A 13,065-nucleotide genomic window follows, 5' to 3' on the forward strand; every position below is an offset into this window, starting at 1 on the left:
TGTTGGATATTACATCTGTATGGATAATTTTAAAGTAAAGACCAAGATATATGAATTATCTTTTAAACCCATTAAAAGGTCAATAGCTTCTTAAAACTACATAAGGGTTGTATTAGCTTTATGACTACAAAAATAAATGGAAAATGTCTACATGTTTAATTAGGTAATTCTTTTTATAAAAGGCAAAGGAATGTAATGTCTAAGGTGTTATGGGTATCTATACATTTTTAGCAACACCTGGGCATTGCCGTTGCAAAACTTCCACTGTGAGGGCTAAAGTCTCAATATTTTAAAACATTTTTACCAGTCAAATACACCAAAAATAAAAGATTTTTAATATGCCAACGTGTTGTCTAATTCACATACTGAATTGCTCTATACAGGGAGACTTCACAATCCAGGAGCCATAGCCGTGCTGCTGCAAATAGGCCTTCAGCAACGCCTTCGCTTCTTGATAGGGTCCAGACAGACTCTGGAGAGAGAGGGAGAGCGAGCTGACTGCGTCAAAGTGGCCTGCCAGGGAAATGGCCCCATATTGTTGAACTTTAAATTTAAAACATCTAATGAAAAACTCTGAACTCCTATGCTAATTTAAAACAATTCTTTCCAAATATGCCTAAACAGGAAATTTTGCTTATTATTTAACATTATAATTAATATTAAATTCTTGATAGAAAAAAGTAAAACATACAAAAGTATCATCTATAACAAACTATAGATAACTACCACTGCTATTTTCACATGTTCTCATTTTTTATAAATATATCTATATATCTATATACACCTTCACAAAGCTATCTTTACTAAAATATGGCTAACTATATAACTTACCCACTGTGATCTGTTAGTTATTGGGATGTGCAAACATCACTGAGCCCAGGGGTAATCTAACCTCACTGCCTCTAAATCGTCCATTCTGTCTGCTGCAGGCCTGCAGTCTCTACCTCTACCTTTCGCCCTAGCTGCAGGCAACTGTACATCTTTGTCTCTAGATTTACTTCCCTGGAAGTTTCATATAATAGATTAATGAGTAAGCACTCTGCTATGTAAGGCTAGCATAATATTTTCCAATTCATGCTATTTCATGTGTCAGGCTTGTTTTTCATTCACTGTATGAATCTATCACACCTGTCCATTCACCAGCTTATGGACTTGCGTGTTTCCAGCTTGTACTATTAGGAAAGTGCTGTTATAAACATCAATGTGAGTCTTGTTCCTACAAATGCCAGTGGTGTTGCTGAGTCACATGCCAAGTATCTTTACTTTTGTAGGGCGGGGGTGTGGGGTGGGGTGGGGGAGCCAAATTGTTTTCCAAAAGCGGCTGTACCATTTTTAGTCTCACTAAATGCATTAGGCCTTATCCGTCCAAACCATCAATAGCATCTGGTGTGGTCCATCTTCTGGACTATGGTTAACAGCATCTGGTGTGGTCCATCTTCTGGACTACGGTTAACAGCATCTGGTGTGGTCCATCTTCTGGACTACGGTTAACAGCATCTGGTGTGGTCCATCTTCTGGACTACGGTTAACAGCATCTGGTGTGGTCCATCTTCTGGACTATGATTAACAGCATCTGGTGTGGTCCATCTTCTGGACTACGGTTAACAGCATCTGGTGTGGTCCATCTTCTGGACTACGGTTAACAGCATCTGGTGTGGTCCATCTTCTGGACTATGATTAACAGCATCTGGTGTGGTCCATCTTCTGGACTATGGTTAACAGCATCTGGTGTGGTCCATCTTCTGGACTATGGTTAACAGCATCTGGTGTGGTCCATCTTCTGGACTACGGTTAACAGCATCTGATGTGGTCCATCTTCTGGACTATGGTTAATAGCATCTGGTGTGGTCCATCTTCTGGACTAGGGTTGTTCATGAGGTTTAGGGAAAGAGCCCGACTTCATCCAAGTGTGAAGAAAAGCAGCACATGCTGTTGAAGAAACTGAGGCCAAAGGCCTAGCTCTGGCTCAGAGCGCTGCCAATGTGACTGCACTCCACACTGCTCAGGGCAGAGGAACCAGCTCTACCCTGAAGAAGTTACTAGCTATGACTTAGAGATAAGTCCATGCCTGGCTTAAGGCTTTAAAGAATACCTTGATCGTTTTGTTAAGGGGTAATGTAGATACTGGCTATCAACCAAAGCCAATATTCATTTACTACCCAGAAATCCTTATAGCAATCAAAAGAATCATACTAAGTTAATTTTTCTTGTGACTTTTGACTGAAACCCTGAGGTCGGGATGAGAGCACATCTGCTTACAGTGTGGTCTACTGACAAAGTGCGGTTTTATTTTTAGACGCAGACTTTGTGTGTAAGTTAGTCTCTTCTCATGTGCTTAAAATGCTATCTATTCCTGGTAGAAGCTGTGAACACTGTTGAAATGACAACAGAGAATTTAGAATATAATTTAAATTTACTTGATGAACAGTGGTAAGGTTTGAAAGAAGTTCTACTTGGTTTAAAAATGCTGCAAAACATGCTACATGGAAATCTTACATGGAAAAAGGATGAACACAGAGAAAAAGGATTAATTACTGCTGTCTAGAGAAGTGCAGCCATCCAGCACATGAGAAGGGGAAGAAGGATGGCTGCTGAGAATTAGGCTAGCCTGGACTATACACTGAGACTATACAATGAACTAGCCTGGACTATACAATGAAGCCATGTTTCTGAACAGCAGCCACCTGTATGAAAACAAGGTTCTCCACTGGCAAACAACTCACTGTTTCTGAGCCAATTTTAGATTTCATTTTTTTTTTTATTAATTTTTGTTTCAAAGTTCATTGATTTCCACTCTGGTACATATTATTTATTCCATTTTATTTATGTTTACGCTCCAGCTTTTAACCAGTTTCTTGAGTTGGAAGCTTAAATAATTAATTTTATGATTCTTTTGTAATATAAGCATTTAAAGCAATATAATTTTCATACTTCTTTAAATACCCGCTAATTTAAATATATTGTGCTTTTTAACTCACTCTAAGATATTTCTTTGTTTTTCTAGAAGTTAGTTCCTATAAACCACTGTTGATTCATAAGTCAAAAACTTTCCAAGTATATGACAATTTCCCACATTTCATTCTCCTGTTAGATGGTATGTCAATGCCACAGTGACTAGAACGTATCTGTCTGATGTTGATGTTGTTACTTTACAGTTCTGCTTCCACTGAGCCCTGTCTTCTTCAGTGTTGAGCTGCTATGCTCCCACCCTCGTCTTTCCCCTTCATTTTTACAGTAGGCCCAGCATCCCAGGAGCTACCTTGTACCTATATAACTTAAGAGGTAAATGATATTAACAGCAGACACTGTACTCAAACAGGAGACCCTCAGGGCTTCTATCTTCTGGCAAACTTGCATGTGGGAGTGGGTATATCTAAAATTGCACCTATGTCTTAAGTATCTTTGGCTTTCATTCACTGCCTGTTTTTCTTGAGCTCATCTTGTACATGACTCTAGTTTTCCTACCAGCCAGAAAACAAAGAGAATTTCAAATTTATTTTAGTTTTTCATTTTCCTATACCCTCTTGGTAAACAGATTTACCATTTGCCTCCAACAAGGACTCCAACTTGAGTCAGCGGATTTACCTGCTTTTCCTATTCATTTCCTACCAAGTTTGGCACCTTAAGCTGAAAAAAAAAAAAAAAACCAAACCCTACAAATTGCTATCCGCTGTCCCATATCATCAAGCCTATTGCCTCTGGCAGTAAATCTATGACTTTAGTGGAGTCTGAACTCTGGTGACTATACTACCTACAATTCAAACCATCCACACTAGAGAGACGAAGACATGAGAGTGAGAACAGCTCCAGGCAAGAACATAAACTTGTTATTCTTATTTGAAGTCCTATCACTTTTTCAAGAAAATAAAAATTTGATACTTGAAATTTCCTACCTTTAATTCATATCCAGAGTTATGAAAAGGTGCTTTTGACTATTTTGTTTATTTCCATACTGTTCTTACAAAAACACCTATTGCCTCTTTACATCACTGAAAACAGCAATGATTGAGAAAAGCTTATACTTGGTTGTATGTGGGTATGTATACAAAGGCTTGTAGCTTCTATAACTGCATGTGGGAATATGTACAGAGGCTTGTAGTTGATATGCCTCTAAGTAGGTGTGTGTACACAGGAGTGTAGCTGATTTAGCTGTCCGTGGTGTGTGTACACAGGATTGTGACTGATGTGTTATGTGGGAATATCTACGTAGGCTTATAGTTGAAATGGCTATAAGTGGGAGTATATATACAGGCCTGTAGTTAATATGACTGCTTTACAACTCAAAAGTATTGATTGGTTATTCCAGCACTGGCAAAACTAAAAAACGTTAATACAACACCGTATTATTAAAATCAGGAATAACAAAATACTAATGGTAACATGGAAGTATGCACATGATAAGCCATATCAAATGAAAAGTTTAATAAATAAAATCCAGTATGTATTGTGACATTAGCTCAGTACTATAGTGCTTGCCTTGAATGTACAAGCAATCTAGTCCTCCTATCTACAAAGATATGTTTAGAAAGAAAAAAATCTGTATTATATGCTACATCATATCCAAATTAGGGCCTGGAATTAAACTTAACTTGAGTGATGTATTACTGAAAGAAAACATTCTATACTTAATAATGCCATGCATAGAAAAAAATTATTACATTTGTTTCTCTGGGGATAAGAAAAAGGTGTTAAGCAAAGTAAGTACTGTAATAGGTTATATTCAGAGCTGTCTAATAAATGTTGCTGTCTGCATGTATTTACAACATGACTGTCTTTATCTGTACTGCTATGATCACCTTACCTTAGCCGCGTGGTATGTCCGAGCTTCAAGTAAATCATCTGTTTTAGCTTCCTTGGCAAGCAGATTAAATCGACTTAACATTGCAGCCTTACAAAGCCGGCTCGCCATTGATAAGCCGCTTTTAAATGGAGAACTAAAGAAAGGAATGAAACACACAGTAATCATAGTTAATGACTTATGTTGGCAATTGTAGGGATTAAATAACAGTCCACAAATATTCATGAGTCCCAATTAGGCAGAAAAATATATGTAGGGAAGCTTTCTTTTAGATAAGAAGTATACTGAGTATTTAATTGTTGTCAGAAGCTAATTTTACTTGTTACTGTACTACACCAAAAGTTAAACCTGAATGTTTGTATTTGAATTTTTTTGTTACTTGAAGTAAAACTAAACTATGGTAATACAAATTGAAGTCGTGATTCTCCGTGCTTGACTGAAAGGAGGCATGGAAGTGCCTTCTGGAGTGATGACAACCAGAGAAACAGGTGACATGAAGGACACATGAATCAAATCTGAAACTGTACACTGCATCCCCTGTAAGCAAACTTTAATTTAGAAAACACTTCTTCATAACCATCCATATATGTGTACGTGTGTGCATGCACATGTATGCATTGTCTATTCTAATAAAACTGGGTCCCAGATCGCAAACCTTTTTACTATGTGACTTTTCCCCCCTTATAATTTATTAGCTGTTATTCTGACAGATGATTAAAACTGTTAAAACTTTCCATTCTTCTGGCTTCCATATAGCTTTTCAGAGCCATGAATCCCCTTGAATTTGTGCTAACCTTATGATCTTTTTATGGAGAAAATGGGCCAATTTGGAGCCTAGGTTTCAGGGTAACCCCATTTGCTTCAGACTCCTTCACTTTCAAGCACTGTTCTGGGATTAGCCTACTGAAGGGCAGAGAACAGTTACTCCTCTGTGAGATCAACCAAAGTGACCTTTTCTTTGAGGCACACCTGACTTCAGATGCCTGCAGTAGTTCTAACCAGATCCAGAAGAACCATTCAGCTGGTCTAAACATTTATTGAGAAGTAATAACATATTGTTGCTTCAAGTCACTGAATTTTGAGGAAGTTTTTATGCAGCAAATGTTAGCATGCACTTGTGTATGTGAAATCTACACATTTCTATATTAATTTCCTACTGTGATACTGTTGGTAGGTTTTCTATAAAATTTCTGGACTTTTCAGCAGAACTGGGGGAACACAGAAGAGGAACATGTGCTTGGTGTTTGTGAGGTGCTGGGCTCAACATTCAAAATCCCCCTGAAGTGGTAGTTTACCTCCTTGCTCCTTTATGTTGTTTCTCACTTTCTCTAATGTTTGGCAACAACAGTAACAATAAACAGTCATCCTGGCACGCCATCACCAATCACGGTAGTATTTTTGAGCCAATAAAACTATATTTTATGCTGCAACAAACCATCTACTGTTCTCCTTTTACTTTTACTCCTTAGTAGACCTTTGTGTTATGCTCTACTGGAATGATGGCACGAATAAATGCTGTTAAGAAATATGAATTCAGGGCTGGAGAGATGGCTCAGCGGTTAAGGGCACTGAGTGCTCTTTCGGAGGTCCTGAGTTCAATTCCCAGCAACTACATGGTGGCTCACAACCATCTGTAATGGGATCTATTATCCTCTTCTGGTGTGTCTGAAGACAGCCACAGTGTAAGTACATATAATAAATGAATGAATGAATGAATGAATGAATGAATCAATCAATCAATCTTTGGGCTGGAACACAAAGGGCTGGAGCAAGTGAGGCTGGAGCAAGAGCTGGAAAGATGGTTCAGAGGTTAAGAGCACTGACTGCTCTCCCAGAGGTCCTGAGTTCAATTCCCAGCAACTACATGGTGGCTCACAGCCATATGTAATGGGATCTGTTGCCCTCTTCTGGTGTGTCTGAAAACAGCCACACTGTACTTACATATAATAAATAAATAAATCTTTAAAAAGAAGACATATAAATGTATAAGTTGGTGTCACCTCTGCTACCACTCTTAAGCTTGCGGGAAAACTTTAGTTAGCACTGAGGAACACATCATCTGTTTTTAAATGCTTCTAAAGATCCTGTTGTAATGATTATTATGAAGCTTTCTTTGTAAGTTTTGTGCATATGTTGGGGAGGAGGTAATGTTTCAACATGTTTCAAGGTGCAAGATGCATCTGCTTCATGAAGGATTGATGGATTTATAATAGGCACGGTAAATCATACCTGTAACTCTCACACTTAACAGGCTAAGACAAGATAATTGAAAATCTGAGACTAGCCACCATGGTGGTGCACACTTTAAATTGCAGAATTTGGGAGGTAGAGGCAGGTGCTTCCTTGAGTTCTAGGCCAGCCTGGTCTACAGAGTATTAGAGAACAGCTAGGGCTACACAGAGAAAAACCCTATCTTGATAAACTAAACCAAACCAAAGCAAACCAAAGCAAACCAAACAACAAAAAAAAAGAGACTAGCCTACTTAGTGAGACTGTACACACATGCACATGCACACACACACACACACATACACACACACACACATGCTCGTACACACACGTGCATGCACGCACTTGCACATACACAGAGTTGGATGCTCTTAAGTTTTTATTCATGTGTGTGCCTATGTATATGCAAGCAGGCACACATGCATGTAAAGTATCCTTAGATACAGATAAGGGAGTTAAATTCCCAAGAGTTGAGAGTTTACAGGTGGTTGTGGCCCATCCCATGTGGGTGCAAGGAATTAAACTTCCATCCTCTGCAAAATCAGCAAAGACTCTTAACCATTAATCCAGCTCTCCAGCACTTCTCTCTCTCTCTCTCTCTCTCTCTCTCTCTCTCTCTCTCTCTCTCTCTCTCTCTCTCTCTCTCTCTCTCTCTCCCCCTCCCTCCCTCCCTCTCTCTCCTCCCATCCTTTCTTTCCTCTTCCTTCTTCTAACTCAGTATTTTTGCTTTCTGCTTGCTTCTTTTTAAAATGTTTTTAATTTAAATAAAATGACCTCCCTTTCTTTCCCTGAAGCTTCTGCCATGTCACCATATCAAGTTGATAGGCTCTTCTCATTATTATCATAGTCATTATTATTAGCAGCAGCAGCAGCAGCAGCAGCAGCAGTAGTAGTAGCAGTAATTGGGTGTGTGACAGCCACCCGATATTTGACAAAGAGGCACACGACATGCATTAACAAAAGGACAGCTTCTGCAGCAAATGGTGCTGGGAAAACAGGAAGTCCACATACAGAAGAATGAAATTATAATTTTATCATCCAGCACAAAAATTATACTCAGATGGATCAAAGATCTCAATTTAAACCTGAAACACTAAATCTAGAAAAAAACAGGCAGCACACTGTAAAACACAGGCTATGTGGAGGTTTGAATATGCTTGGCAGAGGTGTGGCCTTGTTGGAGGAAGTGTGTCACTGTGGGCGTGGGCTTTGAGAGACTTTCCTCCTAGCTGCCTGAAGATGCTAGTCTTCTTCTGTTTGCCTTTGGGACAAGATGTAGAACTCTCACGTTCTTCTCCTGCACCATGCCTGCCTGGACACTATCATGCTTCTTGCCTTGATGATGATGGACTGGGCCTCTCAACCTGTAAACCAGCCTAATTAAATATTTGCCTTTATGAGCGCTGCCTTCGGCATAATGTCTCCTCAAAGCAATGGGAACCCGCATTAAGGCAGAAGTGTAGAAAATAATTTTCCAATAAGACTCCATTTGTGAAAAAAACTAGTGAACAACTGAGAAGTAGGACTTCATAACACTGAAAAGCTTCCATACAAAGAAGTCAAGCGAGTAACGGAGAAACCTACAGAATGGGAGAAACTCTTCTCAAGCTACAAATGTGACAGAGAATTAATACACAGAATACACAAAACTCAAAAACAAACAAAACTCCAAAACAAGAATCAAGGAAAGAAATGATTCAACTTAATAACGGGCTCTGAAGTTTTGAATAATAAATAAAAGTAGCTAAGAAATACCTCAAAGAGTGTTCATCACACTTAGCAGATAAGGAGGGAGGTACAAACTAAGACAACTGAGATTTTATCTCACTCCAGGCAGAGTGGCTAAGATAGAGTGACTGACAACCAATGCCAGGGAAGCCACAGACAAAGAGGAACACTTACTAACTTGTGATGGAGCCACTCTGAAAATCAGTATGGAAAATCCTCAAAAAACAAAAACAAAAATAAAGCTATTTTATGACCCAGCTATACCATTCCTGGGCATATACATCCTCATATCCAACTCCACAGATACATAGCTGCTCTATATTTACAACACCCAGGAAATTGAAAGAATCTAAACCAAACACCCCTTAACAGAAGAAAGGATATTAAAATGTGATGCATACATAACTCAATAAAAAATTGAGAATTTTTGGTAGGCTGGGTATGCTGGTGCATGCCTTCAATCTTAGTGCTCTGTGAAAGCAGAGGCAGGAGGATTGCTGAATTCCAGCTAGCCTGGGCTGAATAGTGAGACTCTGATTTTAATTTTTTCTCTTGATAGAGTCCTTAGGGCTTGAATATCTAAAACTAAAACAACAACAACAACAACAACAACAACAACAGCAACACACAAACCTCTTTTGTTTAGAAGCCCAGGCTGGTCAGAACCTAGGCCCTGTCTTTTCCTCTCTGGTGTCAGGGTCAGCACCACTGGATTGGGCTTTCTCTGCTTTATTGAGATTCGTTGAGACTAAAATTCACATAGCCTAATAGTCAGACATATCCACTGCTTTATGTTTATTATTTGCAAACCCTTGGCCATAATAAAAATTAAACTAATTTCATTTTTATTTATTCCATTTTGTCATGCCATTATTTTCTGAGTTTTAAAATATCTTTGATATAGTTGAATGTGTAAAGTTGAATCTACTTATAATAGTAGTTGAATCTATTTATAATAGTTCAAATAGTTGAAATATAACAAATAGTTGAATCTATTTATAATCCAAAGCACAGACAATGTATTAATTCTGGTAGTCTATATTATTCTTGACTCTATCTTGAGTATTATCCCAGAGTATTATGCTTGATGATATTCATACCAAGAAATGGTTGTATTGGTCTGGATTGAATGTCCTTCTACAAGGAAGATATTGAAAGTATGTTAACTTGTGGGGGGGAAGCACGCTAAAAGAACATGGGTTTACTTGGGACTACATGTGTGTGTATGGGTATAGGGTTATTTACTGGATCCTAGATAATGTGCCATAACTCTAGTCCTGAAGAAAAAAAGGCTTCTCTTCCCCTGTACATTAAGCTTTTTACATCACTGTTCATTTAAAAGATGTATATACATTACTAGAAGGTTTTATTTTTATTTAATAATAAATTTTAGGAATATTACAAAGAAATATCTAAAAGGTATAGAATATTATGTTTAAAAACAATGTCTTTGGAAATAAAATGTCTAGATTAGCATTTTACTTACTACAGGGGTGACTTAGAAAAATATTAAAAATTCGCATGCAACTTACATGGCTATCATAACAGAAAACAGCATAATATGTTACAATAGTTCTTAGACTCATGTGATAGAATGTGAAAAATGCAGATTCCTAATTCCAGATCCAGAAATTCAAATTTAAAGAACAAATTCTATGATTCTGATACAAGATGATGTTTTAACAAATACAGGGTCCAGAGACAGATTCCTTGGGTTTGAATGCTGGCTTTACCACTTACAATGTAACTACTCTAACCTCGTATTTCCCCCAAAGGAATTTATAATGAATATGATGTCAGCAAATGGCGACATTCAATAAAAATTGTTCACAATTCCATAAAATACAAAATTGTTGAGCATTGTATGTCAATATTTCAACAAAATGCCTTCTTTTGCTTAATTATGATTTTTTTTTTAAAGAAGGTAGTAATTCTAACCTTTCAGTGATCTTCCCACTTAGGCCATCCACAATCTCCAAAGAATTGTCTCCTTGTGCCCAATTCAAACTGAGTGATTTATGGTCCAAGTTTATCTGCAGGGGATACGCAGTGGGCACTAAGCTAATATGAGGTCTGTTGACCAAGTAAAACATGGGCAATTTTGAAGTGAGCGCATCATCAACACGCTGGTTTATTGCGATTTCTAAGCCTCTTGTGTCATTGCAATTCCCATCACCTAGAAAGAAAAAACAAAATACATTCAGGGATATAAGATCAAAAGGTTGTGTTAAAAAGCAAAAGACAAATAATGGCGATGCCTTAACTGTAAACAATCTACAGCTCACTTCTCCTTTAATTTTTTATTCTACTATCTATCCTCTTAGCAGCTACTTCCTTGTATTTTTACCAAATCAGCACAATAACAACATTTCCATTTAAAAAAGGCTTAAAATGGAAATAATGAAGTAATACTAGTGAATAAAAGCAAATGGCTCAGGATTAAGAGCACTGGCTGTTCTTCCCAGCACACACACAGTGGCTCCCCACATTTTGTAATTCAGTACCAGAAGGTCTGAAGACCTCCCTTGGCTTCTTCAGACACTCCAAGTCCATGGCACATAGACACACATGCAGGCAAAATACCTACATACATAAAATAAAAAACAGATTAAAAAAGCAAAGACCCAGTACTGACCCACAAAGGAATGGTACTTTTTACAGAGTTCTGCCAGAAAGAATCTGCTCATTCTGTCTTAATTTTCTGGTTTCAGCATGAAATCAGCATTGGGGGAATCAAATAAGTCTGACTGTCAGACTAGTAAAGGCCACTTAATTTTCTACACCTAATGGCCACACATTATAACCATTTTAGGACCACAATGTTCCAATTTCAGGACATAAAGCAATTCAAAGAATACCATTTTTGGTTAACATTATGAACAGTACCAAGAGCTTTGTATTCTCCTAATATTGCTAAGGAGAGTAACAGTATTCTCAAGAGCCACTAGAGCTAAACTGATGAACGAAAATGATGAACCCCAAGAAATTGGAAAAGACTGGGATCCTGGTGGCAGCCAGAGGAAGGGTTGTCTCTCAGAAAGAGATTTCATACTGTTTTGACAACTTGTCAGGAGAAACTAGAACGGAGACAAGGGATGGATGGGGCAGACTGCGGCCAGGATGCTAAGTCATGCTTGCCTTCTGTCCTTTGTTTAAACTTAAATCTCCTATCAAAAACCCTGAAAACCACTCCAAAGCTAAATGAAGTTTTCAATACACAGTTCTTTGCATTCATATTCTCAGTTAACATAGGCTTGGAAGAATCAATATAACAATACTGAGTTTGAAGCCAGAACGCGTGTAGTGGAAGGAGATAACCTCCTCCCCCCAAAGTTGCTTTCTGACCTCCACATGCACATATATAGTGTGACACGTGAATACATAAACACAAATAAAATGTAATTTAAAAATTATTTTAAAAGGAATTCTAACATTCCATAAAACTTAAAAGGAAATAAAGTTATTTTCAAAGATTTAATCTGTAATGCTCTTTGTTATAGAATTAAAAGTGAAGCAAAGTTCAATTATATAAAATAAGAAGTTTGTAAAGAACTGGAGCCACTTAACACAACTGGTTAGGCTGACACCTATACTCTACTGACAGTTTTAACACAGACTTAGATGGTGGCCTATTCAGAATAGCATTTAATAAGTGCTATACATTAGGTAAGAAACTTTATGACATAACAATGAGTTTCAATTAACTCTCAAGATCTTCCTAGTATCTAAATCATTCTCTTAGAATACAGTTGTTTATGTGAGAATTGCTAAAACTGTGAGCCATTCAACTGCCCATGTTAGAATCCACTGAGGAGCTTCTAAACTGTCCTCGTAGCTTTATAGTACAGATTTCAAGAGGTACAGAAAGCTTCATCATGATTTTCATATGAGATCCACAGAGATATTGAGAGGAAATATCTAATGCAATTTTCTGAGGCATTTTCTTTCCATTGCCTGCATATGCCACCACCCCCTTCCTTGAAATTGCTTGGTGCAAGATGGCAGTCAAATGACCAGATCTAATTTTTCTGTTCCTGTTCCAATTCACTAACCAAATATGCAAAAGAATCAATGTCTAGCCTCTTGTGCAACATACACAAACTACAGTATGAAGTCACATCATACAAACTTTTTAAAATACCAAGATAAAACTTAACAAAAGCTCTCATCACCAAATATGTAATTCCCAAAACTTCACACAAATTCCTTAGATTCTATAACACATATTTATCAAGAACAAAGAGAATCTGTTACAGAAGATTTAGAAAAATTTAACATGTCTTGAAAAAAGGAGTCAAATAGACTCCAAC

General features: G+C 37.6%; 1 protein-coding gene across 2 annotated transcripts in view; it reads right to left on the minus strand.

The window, feature by feature from the left end:
* Window positions 1–358: 358 nt before the first annotated feature.
* Adad1 (adenosine deaminase domain containing 1) overlaps window positions 359–13,065 on the minus strand; it is a 32,904-nt gene continuing 20,197 nt past the window's right edge. For both annotated transcript variants that reach the window (XM_052178773.1, XM_052178775.1), the window contains 3 exons: window positions 10,694–10,931; window positions 4,802–4,934; window positions 359–472 (listed from right to left, as the gene is read on the minus strand). In XM_052178773.1, the coding sequence (XP_052034733.1) occupies window positions 359–472; window positions 4,802–4,934; window positions 10,694–10,931 (485 nt within the window). The remainder of the gene's footprint in view (window positions 473–4,801; window positions 4,935–10,693; window positions 10,932–13,065) is intronic.

This window comes from Apodemus sylvaticus, chromosome 4 (genome assembly GCF_947179515.1).
Source record: "Apodemus sylvaticus chromosome 4, mApoSyl1.1, whole genome shotgun sequence".
Taxonomy (NCBI): domain Eukaryota; kingdom Metazoa; phylum Chordata; class Mammalia; order Rodentia; family Muridae; genus Apodemus; species Apodemus sylvaticus.